The following is a 27,767-nucleotide window of genomic DNA, read 5'->3' as shown; positions in this document are numbered from 1 at the left end:
AAAAAGGGATAAGCCATACATTGGTTACATTCACAAGCACCAATAAACAGAGAAATAACACAAAGGGATTCTGAGGTTTTAGAATGTTAGCCTGAAATGAGAGTGATATTCAGCTGAAAAAATGCATGCTAACACAGGGGTTCTCAACCTTTTTCTTTCTGAGGCCCCGCCAATATGCTATAAAACCTCCATGGCCCACCTGTGCCACAACAAGTTTTTCTGCATATCAAGTAGATTAAAAGCCAGGGCGGGTGTTAGGCGGTAGCAAGCAGGACAATTGACCAGGGCCCCAGACCACAAGGGGCCCCCGCAAAGCTATGTTGCTTGGACTTTGGCTTCAGCCCCATGTGGCAGGGTTCGGGCGTCAGCCCTGCATGGTGGTGCTCGGGCTCTGGCTTTCTTCCTGGGCCCCAGTGACCCTTAACGCTGGCCCTGCTCTCTTGTTTATTTTGGTGGACCCCTTGAAACCTGCTTGCAGTCCCCCAGGGGGCCACAGACCCCTGGTTGAGAACCGCTCTGCTAACACATATAGGAGTCTCAACATTTAATGGAGGGAAGAAACTTGGAGAGCAGTTATGCTGAAAGAAACATAAGGAGGATGTTAAAAACATAAGAAACAAAGTAGATGAGCTTCCAATGCAACCTGGCAGCAAAAAGCTAAATGTGATTTTGGGCTGCAGGGAAGTGATAGTCCTCATCTACAAGGCTCTGGTGAATCTGTACTTGAATACTGTGTTCGGTTCTGAGCTTCTCAATACAAGAAAGATGTAAACAAATTGGAGGGACTGTAGACAGTGTGACACAAATATTTTACTGTGGAGAGCATTAACTGATGAGGAAAGATGAACAGAACTACATCATTTTGTTAGAAGATAATTAAGTGGTCAACACACCCTTTTACAAGTATTTGAAAGATGAGGAATTGTCTAGGACTGTCCAGAGGTATAACTAGGAGAAATGGGATAGAATTCACAAAACGACAATTCAAAACTTTTCTGCTGGTCAGGGTACTTGGGTTATTGAATAGCTTCCCAAGGAAATTGGCAGAAACTTTATCACTTGAAAATTCTGCCTCAAATCATGTTTTCCTCTATGCTTTGTACAAGCACTGTCCATACCGTAAGTGCTCAGTAAACAAGTAGACTATATAAAGCACTACAATTACCTGCAGGTGAAGAAACAATTCTCTATTACCACAGACATGAACTAATACAAAATTTCCATCTAGAACTTCTAAACACCAATGAAAAAGGTTCACTGGGACATTCAAGAAAAATAAGCACTAATTTATAACTGTGGTCCTTGAATATTTTAAAATAGCATGTCATACCTTGTTCAGAGTAAACAGTTGAACCTGACAGTAAAGCAGTAAAAGATCTATAATTATATGTGGATATATAAATTACTAACTTTTATTAGCACATCTAATGAAGTATTTGACCAAACCGCTGAGCTCTTGCATCTTTTTCTGCCTGGAAGCTTGTGTTGCGGCAGATACATTTGGTTTTGCCAATCTAATACTGTCAGTTTCTTTCTGGATGTATTTCTGCAGAAACCTTTAAAAATACAAAATGGGTATTTGTCAGAACCAGGCTAATGATTAAAATAAAATGGGTAAACATTATTTGTTGAAACTTAAAATCCAGGCACCAGCTGAGCAATTTTGGTTCTGAAACAATTAATAAACCCAGATATATATTACTGGTGTAAATCTAATGGAAATAGCTAGCAGACAGTGACAGGAACTGATTATCTAGTACATTTTGGGTCTGAATTATTTTATCTATTTAGATTTTAAGCTACTTTGGGTAAGAATTGTATCTTCCTCTAAAATTTGTATAGTGTTGAGCATAAAGTAAGTGATTAAAAGGAAAATTATACTGATATGCCTCTATTATTCATGTTACAATAAATATGTATAATTATTATAGCACAGAATATTTAAAAGTACTGTTTATTGTTCATAATGAAGAAAAATTTGAGTTCTTTCTAAATAAATGAGCTTCGCATCAGACTCCACAGCATGTTTTTGACTGAATATTTTAAAATTATTCCTTGAAAAAGATGCATGATTTCCATTAATTTTAATGGGAGGTGGGTTAATCATGTACTGTTCTGAGAACAGTCTCATATCACTTAGAGTGAATATGTAGTGTAAATAGACTATTAGTTTGTATTAGATGTACTACAAGAGTATGTTCAAGGTTTTCATTACATCACTGATTTTCTGATCTGCAATATTTACTTGGTTTAGTGTCTGTATCTTTGTTTTCTTCTAACATAAACCCTTTTTGTGTTAGTCATAGCAAAAGTAACAAAAGATAATATAAAAATCTTTTTGATTGTTATATTACATGGTAGAAATACATCTGAAGCTTAGTTTAGATCTATAGTTTAGAAGTATGTATGTATGTATGGAAGCAGACTTCAGACACTGATTTTTAATATGGAAGCACATCATGCTATGCTCCATTTTCCTCTCAATGGAAGATTAAGATGCAACACACAGAATATATAGAACAATAGTCCTACGGGAATTCTGCACCACTGTGCACACACAGAATTCATGTCCCCCACAGATTTATTTGCTTCCTAGCAGAAAAATGATTTTCTGACAGGGAAGCAAAGGGAAGCCACAAGAGTGGTCACGCGCCCCTCCCCAGCAGCATGGACGCAGCGTTTCAGGCACCCAGAGCAGCCAGTGGAGAGGTAAATCACAGGTGGCTGGGGATCCCCCGCCAGTGGTGGGTCAGACCACTCCCTCTCCACCCAACCCCCAAGCATCCAGATCCCTGAGACACTGCGCTGGCTAGCCCCAACCCCACCCAAGGCTGGGGATGACCCAGCTGGTGGCTCCTAGCCTGCGCTGGGCTCAGCTGCTAGCCCCAGCTGGGATGGAGGTGGGGGAGAAGCGCACTTCCCTTGCATGGAGTGACTGGGCCAAGGCAGACCTACCCCTAGAAATCTCCCCTGGCTCTGCACCACCCCACACCCCCTTCCTGCCCCAACACTCCTCAGCCGTGGGGGGAGGGGTCACTGTACGGGAGCTACTCTCCCAAACACCCAACCCCCGTGCATCCAGATCCCCCTGTAGGATGCCCCTCCCACACCCAACCCCTCCCCAAAGCCTGACCCCTTCACCCAGACCACCACGTGTTGAGCTCCTCACGCTCGAACCCGCACCCTGACAAGCCCCACCTTTTATGCACCTGGACCATCCCAATGAGCAGCCTGCACCTGGGCCCCAAACATATGCACCCAGACCTCCACCCCACCAAGCCCTGCTCCCCAACACCCGGACTCCCACAATCAGCCCCCACACCCAGATTCCCCTGCTGAGCCCCATCCCCCCACATTCGGACACACCCTGCTAAGCTCCAACTACCTTCACCTAGACCCTCCTGCAAAGTCCCATTGTCCCGGCACACAGAACGCTCCCAATGAGCCTCTGTGCATACATATCCTCCCTGCTCCCACACCCAGATTGCCCCACACAGAACCTTTTCACTCCACACTTGGATCCCCCCCACTAAGCTCCTCTACACTTGGATCCTGCCAGGCTAAGCCTGCCTGCCCACACCTGGTGCAGCTGGCGCAGAGAGGTAGGGCCACAGGGTGTTTCTGGGGCAGTCTGGCCCTTGCATTGTGCAGCCTCATTACTGAGTACATGTCTCTGGCTGGGGCTGCACAGTGATCTCCCAACTCCGTGCAGCCAGAGGCCTTATCTCCCCATTGCCATGCTGGAGCCTCTACGTTTATTTATTGACAAAAAAATTGCAGAATTTTAAAATATTGTGCACAGACTTTTTATTTTTCTGGCAAAGAATTTTTAATTTTTTGGTGCAAAATTCCCTCAGGAGTAAGAGCAGATTCCATATTAAATATGAGAGCCTCCACAGACCATACAGTATAACTCCTTTGGCCCATGAGCCACAATTCAGCTATCCTAGTTCAAAGGACTGATTAAAAACATACATTTCTAATAACATGTCTATACCATATGTATAGTCCATAGTCCATTCAAAGAACTGCAAATTGAAAGCTGGACACAAACTGAAAATATTTATTAGAAAAAAGTAATGTAAAGTTAGTACTTATTGTAAGATAAAATCTGAACAGGTGACTAACAATAACTACACTAGCAATCAACCTTATTTAATCAAGTTTCCGCTAGCATTGAAGCATGGTGTGACCAGGCCTTAGTATCCTCTGCAACTGGTAAACTCTTACACTGAGCCATGTCACTTTCTTTTTGTGACTATCTTTAAAAATATGTAAATTTAAAATAATCTTTTAAGACATTTCTTATTTACAGACAGACAGATAAGATTTTTAATCCAATCTACAGCTCTAGGAAAAATATTGGTGTTTATCTGATAATCTATTAAACAAAACAGTGCTGTTTTGTACAGTGAGAAAGACAGCAATTTAGACAAAAATGATACCTAAATACAGCATCCCAGTTCAGTTGTTTTCCTTGTTTAGAGTCAGAATTACGATCCAGTTGGTTAATTGTTTCAGAATCACGGATGAGACGTTTGAATTTTTCAACTTCTTTCTGAAAATGTGTTTCAGGAAAAAGGTTATTTATTATGCATTCACTCCACTGTTTTACACACACACAAAGGGATTTTAATTACCCTTCGCTCTGTAATTTTGTCATTTTCAAGTTGACGGCAGCAAACAAGCAGCTCATGTAGCACAAGACTCATGGTTCAACTTAGCAGCTGATAAATAACTTGCATCTGTAAATGGGAGTAAAGACAATCAGTATTTTAATTATGAAATAAACTGCCTTACTACTGTAGCTAGCCAACCTACTTAAAAGATGGGAAATGCAACGCAAAATGGGATTCTAGCTTCAATTTTAAGTCTTTTAAAAATACGTTACCTGAAGTGTTTTGATATTTTAGTTGCTTTCAGTTCATAATTGTGGTCATCCTGTCTTACATGCATAGGTATTTTTAAAATTTATGTTTTATTTCACAGAGAGGATCACCAGAACCTGGATTGGTCTTGTGGGCCATCAAGAACAAGTAGAATCAGAAATAGTCTCATTACAAGCATGTAACACATTCTCACAAGTAGTTGTTATGGAACAATTGACAACAATGAAGGCCATCTCATATGACTGTGGGTAGGTTTACACAGGGGAAAAAAAACCCTGCGGCTAGTCCTGCCAGCTGACTCAGGCTCACAGGGCTCGGGCTGCAGGACTGTCTCATTTCTGTATAGACTTCTGGGTATGGGCTGGAGCCCTGCAGGCAGGAGGATCCCAGAGCTCAGGCTCTCAGTCCGACGCCAGATGTCTACACAGCAATGAAACAGCCGCACAGCCCAAGTCGGCTAGCACGGGCCAGCCCCGGGTTTCTCTTTGTTCTGTAGACATACTCTCTGACTTCTGCCCTGACATAGAGAAGTGAGAGCTGGGTAGACAACACAGACCAAAGCATCAACAGTGAACAGATGACACCTAGCTCTACAGTTCTTTTGGATGACACAAAAAGCTCCATCTCTCAGCACTCAGCCCAAAATCAGAAGCTGTCTAAAGCTCAGCCAAGGGAAGACTAAGGTAGTGCTGGCAGGAAAAGGGAATCATTTTGAAAAAAATTTTCCTCCTCTATAACATCCCCCTCTATCAAGAGCATCTACCTTAAGACTGGTTTCAGAGTGGTAGCCGTGTTAGTCTGTATCACCAAAAACAACAAGGAGTCCTTGTGGCACCTTAGGGTATGTCTACACTACACACGGGATCGGCGGGCAGCTATCTATCAAGCGGGGGGTCAATTTATCGCGTCTAGTCTAGATGTGATAAATCGACCAAGTGCTCTCCCATCGACTCCTGTACTCCACCGCCACGAGAGGCACAGGCAGAGTTAGTGAGGCGCAGGGGGAGTGGCAGCAGTCAACTCACTGCGGTGAAGACACCATGGTAAGTTGATCTAATTATGTCGACTTCAGCTACGTTATTCACGTAGCTGAAGTTGCATAACTTAGATTGATCCCCGCCCCCGTGTGTAGACCAGGGCTCTGAGACTAACAAATTTATTTGGGCATACACTTTCGTAGGCTAGAACCCACTTCATCAGATGCATGGAGTGGAAAATACAATAGTAGGTATAAATACACAGCACATGAAAAGATGGGAGTTGCCTTACCAAGTGAGAAGGCCAGTCTAACGAGACAATTCAATTAACAGTAGGACACCAAGGGAGGAAAAATCACTTTTGTAGTGGTAATGAGAGTGACCCATTTCAAACAGGTTTCAGAGTAACAGAGTAACGGCTGTTACTCTGAAACCTGTCATTATGCAAGGCACTGCATTTAGCCGTATGGAGTGGAAATCTATCATGCATCTGAGGAAGTGAGCTGTAGCTCACGAAAGCTTATGCTCTAATAAATTGGTTAGTCTCTAAGGTGCCACAAGTACTCCTTTTCCATTTCAAACAGTTGACAAGAAGGTGAGAGTAACAATGGGGGGAAACTAGTATGGGGGAAATTAGATTTAGGTTTTGTCATGACCCAACCACTCCCAGTCTTCATTCAGGCCTAAATTGATTATGTCCAGTTTGCAAATTTATTGTAATTCTGCAGTTTCAGCTTCATGAAAAAACTCATGCAGATACAGAAAGACATCATCTTCCTTTCCAAATGCAAACAAATGGACATCATACCAAAAGGACTGAAGGTAAAAAATCCATTACAATCAACATACCACACAGACTATGGTGAGAGATTGTGCCACACGCTCTCAAAGAAACTGTGGAACCACCTGATCAACATCCTATACAGCAAACAGGAGAAGATCAAGAATGAGCTCTCAAAACTAGAAACTCTTAAAAAAACCAATCTTCCACACAAACACCCTCGTGTCTGGACTTTACAAAAACTAGACAAGCCATTTACAACACACACTTTGCTTCTCTACAGGGGAAAAAGGACACTAAACTATCTAAACTCCTACACACCACAAGAGGCCACAACAGTGGTTCCCTTAACTCATCCAACAATATTGTTAATCTATCCAGCTATGCTATGCTACTAGCCCACCAGAAGAGTCTGTCCTATCTCGGGGCCTCTCCTTCTGCCCCACCACCCCAAAAACATGACATAGTTCTGCAGTGACCTAGAATCCTACTTTTGATGTCTCCGACTCAAGTAATATTTCCAACACACCACTGAACAGCACACTAACCCACAAAAAGCTTCCTACCAACACCACAAAAAGAAGGACTCTGTGTGGACTCCTCCTGAAAGTCGAAACAACAGATTGGACTTCTACATAGAGTGCTTCCACCGACGTGCACAGGCTGAAATTGTGGAAAAGTAGCATCACTTGCTCCATAACCTCAGCCTTACAGAACACAATGCCATCCACAGCCTCAGAAACAACTCTGACATTAAATATAAAAGGCTGACAAAGGAGATGCTGTAGTCATCATGAATAGGTCGGAATATGAATGAGAGGCTGCTAGTCAACTCTCTGACACCACATTCTACAGGCCATTACCCTCTGATCCCACTGAGGATTACCAAAAGAAACTACACCATCTGCTCAAGGAACTCCCTGGAGAAGCAAAGGAACAAATCTACACTGACACACCCCTAGAGCACCAACCAGGGGTATTCTATCTGCTACCCAAAATTGATAAACCTAGGAATCCTGGATGCCTCATCATCTCGGGCATTGGCACCCTGACAGCAGGATTATCTGGCTATGTAGACGCTCTCCTCAGGCCCTACGCTACCAGCACTCCTAGCTATTTTCAAGACACCACTGACTTCCTGGGGAAACTACAATCCATCGATGATCTTCCAGAAAACATCCTCCTGGCCACTATGGATGTAGAAACCCTCTACACCAGCATTACACACAAAGATGGACTATAAGCTGTCTGGAATAGCATCCCCAATACTATCATGGCAAACCTGGTGGCTAAACTTTCTGACTTTGTCCTCACCCACAACTATTTCAATTTGGGGACAATTTATATCTTCAAGTCAGTGGCACTGCTGTGGGCACCCGCATGGCCCCACAGTATGCCAACATTTTTATGTTGGACTTAGAACAAAGCTTCCTCAGCTCTCGTCCCCTAACTCCTCTACTTTACTTGCGCTACACTGATGACATCTTCATCATCTGGACCCATGGGAAGGAGGCCCTTGAGGAATTCCACCATGATTTCAGCAATTTCCATCCCACCATCAATCTCAGCCTGGACCAGTCCACACAAGAGATCCACTTCCTAGACACTACAGTGCTAATAAGCGATGGTCACATAAACACCACCCTATCCCAGAAACCTACTGACAGCTATACTTACCTACATGCCTCCAGCTTTCATCCAGACCACAGCACATGATCCATTGTCTACAGCCAAGCTCTAAGATACAACCACATTGGCTCCAATCCCTCAGAGACAAACACCTACAGAATCTCTATCAAGCGTCCTTAAAACTACAATACCCACCTGGTGAAGTGAACAGATTGACAGAGCCAGAAGGGTACCCACAAGTCACCTACTACAAGACAGGCCCAACAAAGAAAGTAACAGAACGCCACTAGCCGTTACTTACAGCCCCCAACTAAAACCTGTCCAGCGCATCATCAAGGATCTACAACCTATCCTGAAGGATGATCCCTCACTCTCACAGACCTTGGGAGACAGGCCAGTCCTCGCTTACAGACAACCCCCCAACCTGAAGCAAATACTCACCAGCAACTACACATCACACAACAAAACACCAACCCAGGAACCAAAACCTGCAACAAACCCCAGTGCCAACTCTGTCCACATCACCATCGTAGGACCTAACCACATCAGCCACACTATCAGAGACTCGTTCACCTGCACATCTACCAATGTGATATATGACATCATGTGCCAGCAATGCCCCTCTGCCATGTACATTGCCAAACTGGACAGTCTGCACGCAAAAGAATAAATGGACACAAATCTGACGTCAGGAATTATAACATTCAAAAACCAGTATAACACTTCAATCTCCCTGGTCACTCAATAACAGAGCTAAAAGTTGCAATTCTTCAACAAAAAAACTTCAAAAACAGACTCCAATGTGAAACTGCAGAACTGGAATAAATTTGCAAACTGGACACCACCAAATTAGGCCTGAATAAAGACTGGGAGTGGTTGGGTCATTACAAAACCTAAACCTAATTTCCCCCACTGTTACTCACACCTTCTTGTCAACTGTTTGAAATGGGTCACTCTCATTACCACTACAAAAGTGATTTTTCCTCCCTTGGTATCCTACTGTTAATTGAATTGTTTCATTAGACTGACCTCACACTTGGTAAGGCAACTCCCATCTTTTCATGTGCTGTGTATTTATACAATACATTTATTGTATTTTCCACTCCATACATCTGATGAAGTGGGTTCTAGCCCACAAAAGCTTATGCCCAAATAAATTGGTTAGTCTCTAAGGTGCCACAAGAAGCCCTTGTTGTTTTTACCTTCAGACTGTTAAATTTGCAGCCTCAGGGTCCTTTTGGACTCAGTACCACAGGATGCCAAAGCAGCCATGGCAGGAAAAAATGACCACCTCCCTCTGTGACTAGCCAGAATATTGGCTCCATCCTATTAACACTGACCTGGTCTTCATGAGCCACATATTAATTTCAAACTGAAACTGAATTATGTTTTTCTTGCAAAATACAAAAGTAGAAAAATTTTGGTTGGGTCAAACGAAATGTTTTGAAAATGTTGATATTTTAAAAAAAATACTGAAATGGGTAGTTTAGAAAATGCCGAAACATTTTGTTTTGACGTTTCTGAAAAAAAATCGAGGTTTTTGGGGGCAAAAAAATTTGCTGAATTTGACCCAAATTCACAAAGTTTTGGTGCCTCTCACAAATGCATTTTTCAACCAACTAAATATTCAACAACAAAAAAATGCTCAGCTCTGAAGTTGAGTGCCTTGCACCTCAAACCATCAGACTTCTTTCCCAGTCCCTGGATCATTTTTAGGGCCTTCTTTGGCCCATATTTCCACATCCTTCTTGAAGTGTGGACACCAAAACTAGACAATATAATAGTAGTGATCTTAGCAATGCTAAGTACAGAGGCAAGAACACTTCCTTATGTCTACTTAATAGTCCACTTTTTATACATCCAAGGATTGCATTCATTCTTTTTGCCAGAGCATTACACAGAAAGCTCATGTTGAGGCAAAAAGAAAAGGAGTACTTGTGGCACCTTAGAGACTAACTCGTGAGCTACAGCTCACTACATCGGATGCATTCAGTGGAAAATACAGTGGGGAGATTTATATACATAGAGAACATGAAACAATGGGTGTTACCATACACACTGTAACGAGAGTGATCACTTAAGGTGAGCTATTACCAGCAGGAGAGCGGGAGCGGAAAAAAACCTTTTGTAGTGATAATCAAGGAGGGCCATTTGCAGCAGTTGACAAGAACGTCTGAGGAACAGCGGGGGTGGGGGGGAAAGGGAAATAAACATGGGGAAATAGTTTTACTTTGTGTAATGACCCATCCACTCCCAGTCTTTATTCAAGCCTAAATTAATTGTATCCAGTTTGCAAATTAATTCCAATTCAGCAGTCTCTCGTTGGAGTCTGTTTTTGAAGTTTTTTTGTTGAAGAATTGCCACTTTTAGGTCTGTAATTGAGTGACCAAAGAAACTGAAGTGTTCTCTGACTGGTTTTTGAATGTTATAATTCTTGACGTCTGATTTGTGTCCATTTATTCTTTTACGTAGAGACTGTCCAGTTTCACCAATGTACATGGCAGAGGGGCATTGCTGGCACATGATGTCATATATCACATTGGTAGATGTGCAGGTGAATGAGCCTCTGATAGTGTGACTGATGTGATTAGGCCCTATGATGGTGTCCTCTGAATAGATATGTGGACACAGTTGGCAAAGGGCTTTGTTGCAAGGACAGGTTCCTGGGTTAGTGGTTCTGTTGTGTGATGTGTGGTTGCTGGTGAGTATTTGCTTCAGGTTGGAGGGCTGTCTGTAAGCAAGGACCGGCCTGTCTCCCAAGGTCTGTGAGAGTGATGGGTCGTCCTTCAGGAAAGGTTGTAGATCCTTGATGGTGCGTTGGAGAGGTTTTAGTTGGGGGCTGAAGGTGATGGCTAGTGGCATTCTGTTATTTTCCTTGTTGGGCCTGTCCTGTAGTAGGTGACTTGTGGGTACTCTTCTGGCTCTGTCAATCTGTTTCTTCACTTCAGCAGGTGGGTACTGTAGTTGTAAGAACGCTTGATAGAGATCTTGTAGGTGTTTGTCTCTGTCTGAGGGGTTGGAGCAAATGCGGTTGTATCGTAGAGCTTGGCTGTAGACAATGGATTGTGTGATGTGGTCTAGATGAAAGCTGGAGGCATGCAGGTAGGAATACCGGTCAGTATGTTTCCGGGATAGGATGGTGTTTATGTGACCATCGCTTATTAGCACCATAGTGTCCAGTAAGTGGATCTCTTGTGTGGACTGGTCCAGGCTGAGGTTGATGGTGGGATGGAAATTGTTGAAATCATGGTGGAATTCCTCAAGGGCTCCTTTTCCCTGGGTTCAGATGATGAAGATGTCATCAGTGTAGCGCAAGTAGAGTAGGGGCATTACGGGACGAGAGCTGAAGAAGCGTTGTTCTAAGTCAGCCATAGAAATGTTAGCATGTTGAGGCAATTATTAACGATGACACCTATGACCTTCTCTGAGTCACTGCTTTCCAAAAGCTTCTCCAATCCTGTAGAAATAATTTGCATTCCTTTTCCCCAGATGTAGAACCTTACATATGGGTGTATTAAAACACATTTTGTTGGATTCTGACAATTTAACCAGGCCATTCAGCAGCTTCCTACTAGGTAACATGAGTCACTGATAAACACATCACCTTAGTGCTCCACTCTGCACTGGCTCCTGATAAATACAGCATCCAATTCATGGTCTCTGTCCTGATATTCAAAGCCCTCCATACTGTTGGCTCTAGCTTCCCAAGACATAGTCTCTGTCTCTCCAACTATGATCATGAACTGCCATGATAGCTATATTGTACTATAATAATGAAATCTTCAACCAGTAGAGGAGGCAGAACTTCCAAAAGTCACATTAAATTATGGAACTCACTCCCTCAGGAATTATCATAGAACCAACCACTTTCAGAATGAAATGCAAAAACTCTTTTCTCCAAGCTTTCCCTCAATATGTTCAAGCTACGACCTCTTACAGATTAGAAATTTATATGGATAATGCAAAAGTCCAGTTATATTACATAGGTTTTAAAAAACAATATAACCCTCATGCTTCTGAGCATAAACCAACCACTAAATGATGTGAGCTAGCAACAAAAATCAATTATTTTCTCAACTCTACTCCTCATATGGCCATGTTATTCCATAATTGTCCACCACAGAGTTTCTTGCACTCTTCTCTGAATGATCATTGTTCAGAGACATAATACGGGACTACATGGACTGCTGGCCTAGTCCACTATGGCAATTCCTATGTTCCTAATACTTATTGTAAAATATACAGGAAGTGCAATATAGTAGCCATAACACTGCAGTAGAAAAACTTTGAAAAGACACTGTCAATTTAAGTGATATGTAAACAAACTTCTTGTTACTAATATGAATATCACAATATCACAGATTATTGAAACAACTATGAAAATCCAAGTTACGTTTCACTATTTATGCTGTTTGTTTACTTTTAATCTCCTGAATCTAGGCAATGAAAATGCATTTAGTCTTTAATCAATTTCACTTTTATTTATTGTCAATTTGTTTGAAGTTCTTAATGAAGCAACCTTTAGGTTACTGCAGGGAATATTTGTTTGAAGGCAATTTTTACTATTGGAATGTTTTTTTAAAAACCATGAACATGTTTTCATTGGTCTTAGGTTTAAGAAAGACCTGTTTTTAAAAAGATTTAGAAATTTTGATTTAGGAAAAAAAAAGAATTTAGAAATCATCGTGTCACTTGGAATTTCCTGGCATTTAAATACTTTGCCTCCTATTTAGCATTATGTTAAGCTCATTACTACGTTCAATATGTAATAAACAGAAATTAAGAATTACTAGAAAGAAACTAACACACCACTTAATCCTAGCAGGAACAGAAAAACAGTTTGTTCAGATAAAGCAAGACCTGACAAATATTCTTTCAAACACCTTCTCACTTTGCAATTGTTTTGATTTGATAAACAAAACTTACATTTTATCCTTTGAGATGTTTCATGTTTAACATTTGTACGCTACTTTTTTAAAAAAAAAAGCATGAGTCTAAAAGAATGTAGAACTTGTAAAACCAGATGCTGCCTAGTATCAGATTGATCAGTAATACTTTTCTCACATTGACTTAAACAAGGAAGACTCAAAATAAAGAATACATTAGAACAGAGGTGTATGCAGGCTAAAACAGAGTCCTAAAATTCAACCTTTGACTGACCTTTTCCTGTAACTTGAGGCTACAAATAAAGTTGCACCACCCTAGATTCCTGTTGCCAGTGAACTTGAGCAATAAATAGGGCCCTACCAAATTCACGGCCATGAAAAACACGTCATGGACCGTGAAATCTCGTCTCCCTCCATGAAATCTGGTCATTTGTGTGCTTTTACTCTGCACTATACAGATTTCACAGGGGGAGACTAGTGTTTCTCAAATTGGGCGTCCTGATCCAAAAGGAAGTTGCGGGGGAGAGGTCACAAGGTTATTTTGGGGGGGTCACAGTATTGCCATCCTCACTTCTGCACTGCCTTCCGAGCTGGGAGGCTGGAGAGCAGCGGCTGTTGGCCAGGTGTCCAGTGCTGAAGGCAGCACCCCGCCAGCAGCAGCATCGCAGAAGTAAGAGTGGTAATACCATACCCATGCCACCCTTACTTCTGCGCTGCTGTCTTCAGAGCTGGGCAGCCAGAGAGCAGCAGCTGTTGGCTGGACACCCAGCTATGAAGGCAGTGCCCCACCGCAGCAGTGCAGAAGTGAGGATGGCAACACTATGCCATGCCACCCTTACTTCTGCACTGCTGCCTTCAGGTCTGGGCGGCCGGAGAGCGATGGTGGCTAACTGAGGGCCCAGTTCTGCAGGCAACAGCGCAGAAGTAATAGGGGTGGCAATACCATACCATCCTTACTTCTGTGCTGCTGCTGGAAGAAGCTCTGCCTTCAGAGCTCTGCACCCGGCCAGCAGCTGCTCCTCTCTAGCTTCCCAGCTCTGAAGGCAGCACCGCCGCCAGCAGCAGAGCAGAAGTAAGGGCAGCAGTATTGCAACCCTCCCCCCCACAACTCCTTTTTCGGTCAGGACCCCTACAAATACAACACTGTGAAATTTCAGATTTAAATAGTTGAAATCATGAAATGTAGGATATTTAAAATCCTATGACCATGACATTAACCAAAATGGACCATGAATTTGATAGGACCCTAGCAATAAGCTATTTCTATCTATCAAAGAGACTAGAAAAACAAGGAATGCAATGGCTGTGTACATTTATAGGTGTTATCATCAAGCATTTGGCAGTCTTTGGTGTGTAGTCTTTGGTGTGTGAAATGTAGTCTTTGGTGTGTGAAAGTGGGTACCCTAGATTTGCATGGAAGATGTGCTTATGTGCCATAAAGATGCAAAACTAATTTCTTCAAGTTAGCAGTCCCACAATAAAGTTTTTATATGTACGCTATACATTAGAAAACCTAATAAACAAATCAGCCTCTTTGTCCTATAGGCCAAGAAGAAAGAGAGCCAGAAACATTTTTTTATTTTATTTTAAATACTTTGGCAGTGTTCATATGCTGTGGTGGTGGGGGGCTAGTGAACATGTATCAAATCTGCTCCTTGTTTTGTATTCAGAGAGCATTCTGCTTCCCCTGGTGAGAAATATAGGTTTTTAGCGCTTTTTACTTACTAACCTCTCAACCTCCATACCAGCCCAACTACAGCAGAATGAGCTCGATTCTGTTGTGGTTCTGTGCATGAACAGAATTAAATTCCGAGTGCAGGGGCAAATCTGTCCTCAGTTTTACCTGTGTAACCTCCCTGAAAGGAAGGATTTACATCAGTGTAACTGGGAGTCTAGTTTGACCTGCAGAAGCTTTATTAGAGACCATGCTCATGAGAGGGAAAAAACCCAGCTTAATTCTCAGATCCCAGCTTGACCCTGCAGGATTAATGGTTAGAGAGGAGTATAAAGATATTGCTCGAGCACACAGTGACGTAATCAGGAAGGCGAAAACACAACTGGAGTTGCACCTAGCAAGGGATGTGAAGGGTAACAAGAAGGGTTTCTACAGGTATGTTAGCAACAAGAAAAAGGTCAGGGAAAGTGTGGGACCCTTAAGGAATAGGGAAGGCAACCTAGTGACAGATGATGTGGAAAAAGCTGAAGTACTCAATGTTTTTTTTTGCCTCGGTCTTCACAGACAAGGTCAGCTCCCACACTGCTGTCCTGGGCAACACAGTATGGGGAAGAGGTGAGCAGCCCTCAGTGATGAAAGAACAGGTTAAGGACTATTTAGAAAAGCTGGGCATGCACAAGTCCCTGGATCCAGATCTAATGCATCTGAGGGTGCTGAAGGAATTGGCTGATGTGATTGCAGAGCCATTGGCCATTATCTATGAAAACTTGTGGCGATGGGGGGGAGGTCCCGGACCATTGAAAAAAGGCAAATATAGTGCCCATCTTTAAAAATTGGAAGAAGAAGAACCCGGGGAACTACAGACCATCAGCCTCACCTCAGTCCCTGGAAAAATCAAGGAGCAGGTCCTCAAGAAAACCATTTTGAAGCATCTGGAGGAGAGGAAGGTGATCAGGAACAGTCAACATGGATTCACCAAGGGCAAGTCATGCCTGACTAACCTGATTGCCTTCTATGATGAGATAAATGGCTCCGTGGATATGGGGAAAGCAGTGGACGTGATATAACTGGACTTTAGCAAAGCACAGTATTCTTGCCAGCAAGTTAAAAAAGTATGGATTGGATGAATGGACTATAAGGTGGATAGAAAACTGGCTAGATTGTTGGGCTGAACGGGTAGCGATCAACAGCTCGATGTCTACATGGCAGCTGGTATCAAGCGGCGTGCCCCAGGGGTCAGTCCTAGGGCTGGTTTCGTTCAACATCTTTATTAATGATCTGGATGATGGGATGGATTGCACCCTCAGCAAGTTCGTAGATGACACTAAGATGGGGGGAGAGGTAGATATGCTGGAGGGTAGGGGTAGGGTCCAGAGTGACCTAGACAAATTGGAGGATTGGGCCAAAAGAAATCTGATGAGGTTCAACAAGGACAAGTGCAGACTTCTGCACTTAGGACGGAAGAATCCCATGCACCATTACAGGCTGGGGACCGACTGGCTAAGCAGCAGATCTGCAGAAAAGGACCTGGGGATTACAGAAGCTGGATATAAATCAGCAGGGTGCCCTTGTTGCCAAGAAGGCTAATGGCATATTGGGCTGCATTAGTAGGAGCATTGCCAGCAGATTGAGGGAAGTGATTATTCCCTTCTATTTGGCACTGGTGAGGCCACATCTGGAGTACTGTGTCCAGTTTTGGGCCCCCCACTACAGAAAGGATGTGGAAAAATTGGAGAGAGTCCAGCAGAGGGCAACGAAAATTATTACAGGGCTGGGGCACATGACTTATGAGGAGAGGCTGTGGGAACTGGCCTTGTTGTCTGCAGAAGAGAAAAGTGAGGGGGGATTTGATAGCAGCATTCAACTATCTGAAAGGAGGTTCCAGAGAGGATGGAGCTCGGCTGTTCTCAGTGGTGGCAGATGACAGAACAAGAAGCAGTGGTCTCAAGTTGCAGAGGGTGAGGTCTAGGTTGGATATTAGGAAACACTATTTCACTAGGAGGGTGGTGAAGCACTGGAATGGGTTACCTAGGAAGATGGTGGCTCTTCCATCCTTAGAGGTTTTTAAGGCCCGGATTGACAAAGTCCTGGCTGGGATGATTTAGCTGGTGTTGGTCCTGCTTTGAACAGGCGATTGGACTAGATGACCTGCTGAGGTCTCTTCCAATCCTAATCTTCTATGAACACACATTTTATTTTGAACTGCATATATATGACACAGATGATCCTGAAGGACAAACATGGGTCTCCATGGCACTGTGTTCAAGTACACAAAGCACTGCATGGCAGAACTGAAAGGGGAGAGAAAATAACACCCAAACCCACACAACTAAGGGCAACACCACCAGCTAAGAGAAAAAGGGTGTGAGGCAGCCAGGGAGGGCCACAGGACCAAGTGGGAAGCAGCAGAATCTGAGGCAGCTGGGATGCAGGGAGGCCCCTAGGTCTGGGAAAGAGGCGGGAGGATGTGAAGGTGGGGGAGAGGGTAGGTGAATGTGAAGGAGCCTGGGTACGGGGGCCTCCCAGGTCCAGCACGAACAGGAGGATGCTAGATGGCTGGGGCAGTGGCCCAGTTCTGAGGTGGTGGCCGGGAGATAGATGTGAGGTGGCCAGGAGTGGAAGGCCAGCCAGGGGTAGGGAAATAGGGGTGGAAAGACCCTAGGTCTGGGAGAGATATGTGTGAGATAAACAGGAGTGGAGATGGCTGTGAGGCAGTCGTGGGGGGCGGGGAAGAGAGATGGTCGTGAGGCGGCCGGGAGGTGTGTGTGGAGAGGAAGAGTGCAGAGAGACGCCCGTGAGCCTGCCACGGGCAGGGGAGGGCAGGGAGACAGTTGTGAGGCGACCGGTAGGTTGGGGAGGCAGGAAGATGGTTGTGAGGCGGCTGGAGGGGGCGGGGGGAGCAGGGAGACAGATGTGTGAGGTGGCCCGGGGGGGGGGGGGGGGAGGGCAGGGAGACAGATTATGAGGTGGCCGGGGGGAGGGGGCAGGGAGACAGATTATGAGGTGGCCGGGGGGGAGGGGGCAGGGAGACAGATTATGAGGTGGCCGGGGGGGGGAAGGGGGGCAGGGAGACAGATGTGTGAGGTAGCCGGGGGGGGGAGGGGGGGCAGGGAGACAGATGTGTGAGGTAGCCGGGGGGGGGAGGGGGGGCAGGGAGACAGATGTGAGAGGTGGCCGGGGGGGGAGGGGGGGCAGGGAGACAGATTATGAGGTGGCCGGGGGGGAGGGGAGTGGGCAGGGAGACAGATGTGTGAGGTGGCCGGGGGGGAGGGGAGCGGGGGGGGAAGGGAGACAGATGTGGGAGGTGGCCAGGGGGGGAGGGGAGGGGGCAGGGAGACAGATTATGAGGTGGCCGGGGGGGAGGGGGCAGGGAGACAGATGTGTGAGGTGGCGGGGGGGGGGCAGGGAGACAGATGTGTGAGGTGGCCGGGGGGGGAGGGGGGGACAGGGAGACAGATTATGAGGTGGCCGGGGGGGAGGGGAGCGGGCAGGGAGACAGATGTGAGAGGTGGCCGGGGGGGAGGGGAGCGGGCAGGGAGACAGATTATGAGGTGGCCGGGGGGGAGGGGAGCGGGCAGGGAGACAGATGTGTGAGGTGGCCGGGGGGGGAGGGGGGGCAGGGAGACAGATGTGTGAGGTGGCCGGGGGGGGAGGGGGGGCAGGGAGACAGATGTGTGAGGTGGCCTGGGGGGGAGGGGGGGGCAGGGAGACAGATTATGAGGTGGCCGGGGGGGAGGGGAGCGGGCAGGGAGACAGATGTGAGAGGTGGCCGGGGGGGGGCGGCAGGGAGACAGATTATGAGGTGGCCGGGGGGGAGGGGAGCGGGCAGGGAGACAGATGTGTGAGGTGGCCGGGGAGGGGAGTGGGCAGGGAGACAGATGTGTGAGGTGGCCGTGGGGGAGGGGAGGGGGCAGGGAGACAGATGTGTGAGGTGGCCGTGGGGGAGGGGAGGGGGCAGGGAGACAGATGTGTGAGGTGGCCGTGGGGGAGGGGAGTGGGCAGGGAGACAGATGTGTGAGGTGGCCGTGGGGGAGGGGAGGGGGCAGGGAGACAGATGTGTGAGGTGGCCGGGGAGGGGGGGAGCGGAGCGGGGGGGGCAGGGAGACAGATGTGTGAGGTGGCCGTGGGGGGAGGGGAGGGGGCAGGGAGACAGATGTGTGAGGTGGCCGGGGGGGGAGAGGAGCGGAGCGGGGGGAGGGGGGGCAGGGAGACAGACGTGTGAGGTGGCCGGGGATGCCAGGAGAGCCCAGGCTGCGCTGCCGGTAGGACCCGCGGACCAAGGCAGCCCCAGAATCTGAGCTCAGACTCGAGGCTTGGAGCACCCGACTCCTCCCCCCGCGAGGCTGAAACCGCCACCCGAAGTCAGTTACCGCACGCGGCGTCCCCAGGCCCCACTCTGCCTCCGCGAACGCGAGGTGCCGCAGGGCAACAGTCTCAGCGAAGCGAATACACATGCGCCTCCCCCCCCCGTCCTCGCCTGGCGCGAACCCGGAAGCGGAAGCCTGCTCACTTCCGGCGGAAGGAATTGGGCGGGGCGGACGGCGGCTCCGAGTTTCCGATTCCGCGCCTTGGCAGTCGGAGGTCGCGGGGCTGGTTGGCTGCTCTCCTGGGGGCCGCCGCTGCCGCCGTGCCCCAGCCCCGCGCGGGGCCATGCTGCTGCCGTCCGACGTGGCCCGGCTGGTGCTGGGTGAGTCCGGGGACCGGGCGGGTCACGTCTCCCGCTCCGCAGGCAGCGCCCGCCGTGCGGGGCCGGGGCTGCAGCCACCGCTTGTCGCGGGGGCGGGGGCGAGAGCCGCGAGGGCGCCGGACTGCAGCCGTCGCTCCCTGGCGTTGGGGCCTCACAGGCACCGGGGCTGTTCGACGTGCAACCGACGCAAACCGGCTGCGTGCAGGAGGCGTGGCCCGACCGCGGCAGGAGCAGACTTGCGCCCCGTGCCTTTGGGGTCGCGTTAAGGGAGGGCCCCCTAGGGCCAAGGGCTGCCGCGTACGGCAGTTGCTTGTGCCGCTTCCCTGTTGTTGCGTGTTAGCCACTGACAGCGTGGTCAGGGCTGTGTAAAATGCAGAAATACAGAGCGCCTCTGCCAGTGGCTGTTCCCTGCTGTGCCCTCGTGTTACAACAGAAAAAAGACTCGCGACTCCCCTCCCACCTCGCCCTAAAGAAAGAGAGTAGCACTGACCTTCCCTGGATCTGGTTGCAACACCCCCGCTGAGAACACGTTTATGTCACACACATTTTACTCTCTGTGGCCCTGTCTTAACACAGTCGTGGTATGCAAAAAGACCTGTCAAAATGCAAAGAGACCCGTGAAACAACATTAACAGGCTGTGTCTTAACATGGGGAGAGGGAGCCTGTACTATCCCAAAAAGTGTAATCCAAATTTAGAAAGGTCACGTTTTCTTGTATCTTTCTACAAAAAGAAATCTGGTGAGTGAGGTCTAATTAGACTTCTGATTACCAGAAGAATTATGTGGGTGACCCAGAATATTTAGACTGCCAAAGGTTCATTGAAAGAAAAGGAGTACTTGTGGCACCTTAGAGACTAACCAATTTATTTGAGCATAAGCTTTCGTGAGCTACAGCTCACTTCATCGAATGCATCCGATGAAGTGAGCTGTAGCTCACGAAAGCTTATGCTCAAATAAATTGGTTAGTCTCTAAGATGCCACAAGTACTCCTTTTCCTTTTGCGAATACAGACTAACATGGCTGCTACTCTGAAAAGTTTCATTGAGCATCTAGTGTCGCTATGATTTGGACTAAGGGTCTTGCAATTTGGAAAGACATTGTCCTGCTGTCAAGGACATGCTCTTTGCCATTCTTATTAAAATTATAATTTATAAGCTATTATTGGGTTTTGTGAAGATAAATTGATTAATGTTTGTAAGGAACTAAATTAATAGGTTGAACTCACCATGGAAAAGCCCATGGGGACATAAATAATTTTGTATTCAGGGTTTGGTGATGTGCAGTAAATAAGGCCTGGAGCCACACATTGAACCACAAGGATAAAACAAAATATTAGATAGCTGCTTATTAGGTGAGCACTGTTCATCCAGTGTGCTGAATAAGGCAGGTGACCTGTAGAAAAAATAGTATATGATGTTTTAATTAGAGGTTGTATCGTAACACCATCTAGCGACACCATCATAGGACCCAGCCACACCATTAGAGGCTCATTCACCTGCACATCTACTAACGTGATAGATGTCATCATGTGCCTTGTACATTGGCCAAACCGGACAGTCCCTACAGAAAAGGATAAATGGACACAAATCAGACATCAGGAATGGTAACATACAAAAGCCAGTAGGAGAACACTTCAGTCTCCCTGGACACTCAATAACAGATTTAAAAGTAGCTATCCTTCAACAAAAAAACTTCAAAAACAGTCTTCAGAGAGAAACTGCAGAACTACAATTCATTTCCAAACTTAACACCATCCATTTGGGCTTGAATAGGGACTGGGAGTGTCTGGCTAACTACAAATCAATTTTCCCTGTCTTGGTATTGACACCTCTTCATCAATTATTGGGAGTGGACAACATCCACCCTGACTAAATTGGCCTTCAACATTGGTTCTCCACTTGTAAGGTAGCTCCCTTCTCGTCATGTGCCAATATATATTTATACCTGTATCTGTAATTTTCTCTCCATTTATCTGAAGAAGTGGGTTTTTTACCCCCAAAAGCTTATGCCCAAATAAATCTGTTAGTCTTTAAAGTGCCACTGGACTCCTTGTTGTTATCATAATACATGTATGCAATTGGGCAAGGGCAACCTTAATCCTGGTAATTCATAACTTTTGAGTGTTTGATTTTGCAACTTTAATGTTCTTTGAACATAGCTCTCTGTGTGTGTATTACTGTAAGCATATAGTCATCCTATGCAGCTATGGGAATGCTTATGTTGCATTTTAAAACCTGTGGCAGTGAGGCTCAGAGCTTGGGTCTACATACATGGGCTCACGCTGCAGTTCAGCTCAGGCTTTGAAACCCACCCCCTTGCCCAGGATTCAGAGCCCAACCTCCAGCCCAAGTCTGAATGTCTACAGATCTGTTTTTAGTGCAGTGCCACAAGCCTGAATCTGTAGACAGACCAGGGCTCTGAAACTCCCTCTTGTGCATTTTAAAATGCAGTGAAAACGTACCATGTGTTTCAGGAAGTCAGAGAGAGAGTAATGGTGTGGCTGGATTTTTAAAAAATATCTGAATAATTTTGACATCAAAACATGGGTACAGAATTACAGGCTGTGCCAGTAGTGTTACACAACTCTTCATGATGTTAACTATTCATCTTAAGGACCAAGTACAAATATTTCCATGATGTATAGCATTGCAAGAACTAGCTTCAGTGAATTGTGGGGTTTTTAATTTTTATTTCATGCATCATGTGTTGAATACTGATGTGGACCAGAAAGAGAAGAAGGCTTTGATTTGATCTGATCTTTTTGTCAGTTCTAGGAATGGTATTTTATAAGAGACTAATTAGAGGTAGATGTTTGGGACTGGAATCCCATCAGAGACATTTAAAATAGAGTTGCTAAAGCACCATCCAGTGTAGCACAGGGGCAAGTATACTACGGCATGGAATAGGCAAAATGACATACTATCATGATTCTGTGTTCTGGATCCTATATACAAATTACTCCTTTTAGTGCCTGAAGGAATTTCAGCACTAAAATGGAAGTTAAATAATTATACACATTTCCTAAAGGTTGGAAATATTTTTGGGGTAGGAATTTCTGTCTATTTCACATTAAAGTAACTAAAATGGGATCAGAGGTGCACAAGAGATTGTTGGTATGTCTACTGAATATGAAGTTTACAGCATGGAATTATATTACTTTTCCAATTATGCCATCTGCTAGTAATGTTAATCTTTTTGAAGAAATTGAACATGTTTTAACGTTGCTCATGTTTTTTCTGTTTTGGAACTGTTATATATGCACACCGAATCTTGATTGTTGTATGGCAGTGCATTTTATAAAAATATACTGTAGAGTTCCATTTCATTTAAAACTGGAATTTTTGGCTCATGTACAAAGCCGTGGATATAAAAGCAGATATCTGCAGATATGCAGGGATCTAGATATAAAATTTGGATCCGCATCCATCCACAGTCTGCAAACATGGTCCGTGGATATCTGCAGATTTGCAGGGCTCGATTATATATTGCTCAGATTGTCAATCTTTTCTGGCAAGAATTGTATTTTTTTTTGTCTATCGAGGGATATGCACAGCTCTGTTTCTACGTAAACAGTAATAGTTCTTTAGGTGGTACTAATAGTTTTAGTCTTGAAAGTAGCTTTGTTTGGATTTATGTAGCACAGCATCAGCAATGTTATGTACAGTCTTTTTTTTTTTTTTTTTGACAATTAGAGAAATGTATGGAAAAGGAGCTATTCTTTCAAAATATAACTTGTTTTCTTTCATTTTTGTCAATTGAGTCCATAGATAGTTGCGATATGAGCATTCTTAATTAATATGTATAGTTGTATCGGAACTTTGACATCTACCACGTGTAGCATGGAGAAGCAAGTAACAAAACTGCAAAACTTTCTGTCTTGTCTGTTACAGGGTATTTACAACAGGAGAAGCTTTTAGCCACCTGCCGTGAATTTATATTGGAAAGCTCAGATTTAAAGGAATATGCTGAGCACTATACAGAGGAAGGATTTGTTCCAGCCTGTTTACTGGTGAGTTCATCTTTACAGCACACAAGATAAAGTTACACTGTGGCATAGTCTGAAAATCTCTCCTAAATAATTTATTTTTCCATCCACACAGACTTCTACACTTTTAGAATGTGAGTAAACTACACAGCATCTACCACTCAGAGGCTGTTTGAAATCTTTGAATAGTTTGAAATAGTAACCTCTCTCTCTCTTTTTGGCATCACATAAAGCACTGTATGTGCCCAGCTGCCTCTATCCTACATTGCTAATAATACTGAAGGGTAGATATCTAAAAACTTTACAAATCCAAGAGTAAAATATGCAGATGGTATTGAAAGTGTTTAATTCAATCTGTTTTGTAGCTGTGAGCAAGGAGTTACTTTTGGTAAAGTATTGCAAGAAGCTACATTGATTACAGGGCTGCTACAGTTATTTAAAGTAAGAGTACTTTATTATGAGTATGACAATCTTTGTATTGTGTAGATGTAACATTTAATTACAGTCTGTTCCACGTAAATATTAACTTGAATTAGATAAATCAGTTTCACTTAAAGATCTCAAATTTGTGCATGCTTACTAGCACAACCAGAAGTCTGGTGAATGCATTGATTCTTTCCCAGTTTGACAACTGTAATGGCTTCCTCACTTAGTACCCTCATCTATTCCAACTGAGATGTAATTTGTCTATAATCTTGTCACTCATGATTTGTTTATTAACTATGCATGTAAACATAACTATGTTAACTCTCTCACTTCAGTGGCTGCCTTTTCTAATGCACTCGAAATGAGGTTTTGACTAGCATTCCAAATGGCATGGCTTTGATTATTGTATGTGCAACTTTGATATTCATATTTGCACCGACTCACAGCTTTCATTCTATTTTTCTAATACACCATTTGATAACTATGAATCCTTGGCCTGCAATATTCGAGGTTGGTGGAAATCTCTCCCTTGTGAGATCCACGTTTCTGACTCACCAACTCAAAAAAAGGACTTAAAATGGTTTACCTAGTTATAAGCATTTAATCAGTCATGTTGCTAGTAGCCTACTGGGCTGTCTGAATTTCAGTTCTGAATTCAGCTGCGACCAGTAAGAATTAGATAGATAAACAAAAGGGAGAGAAAGAGATTATGTGGGTTATTAAATTAAATTATAATGACATATTCTTTTATTTTATAACTTTTAATATGGAAAATATATAGACTATTTTCCTTTTCTTGGCGATATTTTTTTTTCCTGTTTCTAAATGCAAGTGATGTTAGGAAATTCCATGGGACCAAAATCTCATTAGAATTCACATGCTTTATAATTCAAGAGAGCTTTTAACGAGTATCAGAGGACTGTAGGTGATTACCAATATCAAACAAGACAAGAAACTGAAACTAAGGATAGTGGTAATTTGAAAATCCTAATTTTCTGTGTGTCACCTGAAATCATGGTGTAATGGGACAGGTGCAGATGGTTTGCTGTAAAATTATTAAAAACTCTCACTTTTGGCAGCAACTCTCCTGAGGTGTCTGTTCTCTTATCAACATGTTGTACTGCCTCAGGCTGATGGCCTTCACTTGCATGCACATTGCAGCTATTCCCTAACAACCAAAAATGACACTGCCTAACTTTCTCCTGCCTCTAACTCTATTATCCCCTAATAACAAGAGCGAATTAAAGCAAGTTAATGTATTCTTGGCTGATATATCCTGGAATGGCTACTCTGCAGAAGGCTGTACGCTTAAAAGTTTCTATTATTGTTGAGGAATGCATTTTGTCCCTGAATTGCACTTTTTGCATCCTCAAGAGAGCAGCATCAGCAGGGTAATCTACATCTATTTGTGTCTGCGTCTACATGGTGTAGATCAGTGGTTCTCAAACTTTTTTACTGGTGAACCCTTTCACATAGCAAGCCTCTGAGCTCAACCCCCCCTTATAAATTAAAACCACTTTTTTATATATTTAACACCATTATAAATGCTGGAGGCAGAGCGGGGTTGGGGTGGAGGTTGACAGCTCGTGACCCCCCATCTAATGACCTTGCGACCTCTTGAGGGGTCCCAACCCCGAGCTTGAGAACCCCTGGCATAGATCCTAAAAAACTACAAGAACTGAATGCGTTAGGACTCAGTCTTTTTCACAGTTTGAGTAATGTAATAGAAGAGGTAACGTGTAGGTTGCTGCTGAACATTCTTTAATCTAACACTGATCTTTTTTTTTTTTCCTTTCAGTCTTTGTTTGGAAAAAACTTGACATCCATTCTTAATGAGTATGTAGCCATGAAAACAAAAGGTAAGCACTGAGGGTCAGACATTTGCTGTATAGCACTTCATTTTCATTTATCTATTTAGGTTGTAAACTTTTTGGAGTAGAGACAGTGTCTCTCTCTCTCTCTCCGTACCTAGCACAAGCCCCAGTCTAGGTTGGGACCTTTAGGTTCTATCACAACACAAATAATCGATAATTTGATCAGAGTTTTAAAAGAAGATGTCTGCTATCATAGCTAGTAATTGTGTGCATGCTTTCTCACTGAAAATTTGAACAGACTCTTTAATATAGCAATGGACAGAAGTGTATCTGAGGCATAAAGTAAATGTAGGTTCATGATTATAGAGTTGTACTGTTTGTATATAGAAAAATAACCAGAGGAGACTTGCAGTGCATGTGTAAAATTTGGCTTCCCTGTCTTGATTTCCTTAACCTTATTTGAAAAGTTCAAAATTAATTATTAACATTTTGTGTGGATAAGAGAGAGAAAAGTGCAACTGTTTTTTTTAAAAAAAAGCAACTAATGAAAGTCTGTCTTCCACCTCGTTTTGTTCACCGTTGACCTCTGTGCAAGTGACCAGACTTTGCTCTGCTGGTGCTTTGTGAGACTTGGGGTCGGAGGGCATACAGTGTAGTTAAGTGTATGACCTTAGATCGCTATGTAAAGAACTGCCATGTCTTGAATATTTGTATAATGTTGTTTTCCTCACTTATTTATGTTCAATAAAAATTTTAGCTGTAAGACACAAATTTAATTGCAGCAAAATAACATTTACTTGGCATCTTGAAGAACATTATAAAGAGGTCTGTCTAAATCTGGGGAAGATGACATGAGCTTCTCTGACTTTAAACTCAGCTAATAAAGTGGGTGTGAAGAAGGTATTTTAATGAAGTATGGAATTAAAAAAGGTGTGGACTTGATCCTCAGAGCTGTTTAGTATCTACATTAAAGTTACTGGGAACTCCAAGTACTCAGGACTGCCAACTCAGACCTACTATGCACAAAAAATCTAATTTGGTTTTTTAGTCTTTTCTATAATCTTAGCTGCTTGGAGATTCTTCCTTCTGTCCATTTGTTTTTTAAAGATTGTGTGCTCCCCAAATTTCAAGCATATTAACTTCCCTCAGTGATTTCTCAAAACGAGCAGTGATTCCTGTAACAGGCTATATGTATAGGGTACATTTTTCCAAAATGAGCAGTGATTCCTGTTAAAGGCCATACATATACAGTGAAAAATTCAAAAATACTTGAACAACTTAAGGGCATAAATCCAATTTTCAGAAGTGGCTTAGGCACTAAGACTATAGACTTGCAATGCCTAAGTCACTTTTGATAGTGAGACTTAGGCTCCTAAGTTGCTTAGGCATGTCTGAAAATTTTACTTAATGTTTATCTCTTGACTATATTACACTAGGTTTCTGACACAGCTTCTCTCCAGCTACCTGTTTTAGCTCTCTGAAGAATGTGTTAATGTGTTCATGTATTTTTTTATTTTTTTTTTTAGAAACCACAAATGAAGTTCCAGTAATTATGTCATCTTTGTGGAAGAAGTTAGACTATACTCTTTCTCAGATCAGGTAATTTGTAATGTTGAAATCAAGAATAGAGGATTTTCCTTTAAAGTGAGACTATCTACCTCCTTGCTTTCCTTTACTTCATTTTCACATTTTACAAACATACTGTTGACACACATTGACTAAGAGTAATGAAGATATTTTTTATGTTTATTTTTCTCTGTGAATTGGCAGGGAAAGAATCTGCATTTGACCGTAAAGTGGTTGGGTGGGAATCTCAAAACTGTTCAAGCTCCATTTATGCTAGTCAGAGAAATCAGATAGGGAGGTGCTAGTGTGGTTTCCTTGGCCTATGTAGACATAGCCTTAGTGTCATATAACGTGGTACTGTAGTTGCCATGGTTATTGGTTCCAAAATTCAACCTAATTTCACAGTAGATCTCACTTAAAGAATTTAATCTACGTTAATCATTTTAACAAAT

General features: G+C 43.9%; 2 protein-coding genes across 3 annotated transcripts in view; one reads left to right on the top strand and one right to left on the bottom strand.

Moving 5' to 3' along the window:
- ATM (ATM serine/threonine kinase) overlaps positions 1–19,296 on the bottom strand; it is a 126,961-nt gene extending 107,665 nt beyond the window's left edge. The window contains exons 1-4 of the mRNA XM_084649077.1: positions 19,208–19,296; positions 4,641–4,745; positions 4,446–4,558; positions 1,411–1,556 (exon numbers count right to left, since the gene is read on the bottom strand). Coding sequence (XP_084505203.1) covers positions 1,411–1,556; positions 4,446–4,558; positions 4,641–4,712 — 331 coding nt within the window. The 5' untranslated portion in view covers positions 4,713–4,745; positions 19,208–19,296. The remainder of the gene's footprint in view (positions 1–1,410; positions 1,557–4,445; positions 4,559–4,640; positions 4,746–19,207) is intronic.
- A 72-nt stretch (positions 19,297–19,368) lies between these two features.
- NPAT (nuclear protein, coactivator of histone transcription) overlaps positions 19,369–27,767 on the top strand; it is a 32,504-nt gene continuing 24,105 nt past the window's right edge. For both annotated transcript variants that reach the window (XM_084644530.1, XM_084644529.1), the window contains exons 1-4: positions 19,369–19,524; positions 23,415–23,533; positions 25,734–25,794; positions 27,276–27,348. In XM_084644530.1, the coding sequence (XP_084500656.1) occupies positions 19,488–19,524; positions 23,415–23,533; positions 25,734–25,794; positions 27,276–27,348 (290 nt within the window). In that variant the 5' untranslated portion in view covers positions 19,369–19,487. The remainder of the gene's footprint in view (positions 19,525–23,414; positions 23,534–25,733; positions 25,795–27,275; positions 27,349–27,767) is intronic.

This window comes from Lepidochelys olivacea (genome assembly GCF_965140295.1).
Source record: "Lepidochelys olivacea isolate rLepOli2 genome assembly, chromosome: 1".
Taxonomy (NCBI): Eukaryota; Metazoa; Chordata; order Testudines; family Cheloniidae; genus Lepidochelys; species Lepidochelys olivacea.
The sequence above is the reverse complement of the archived record's forward strand: the minus strand, read 5'-3'. Positions and strand labels throughout refer to the sequence as shown.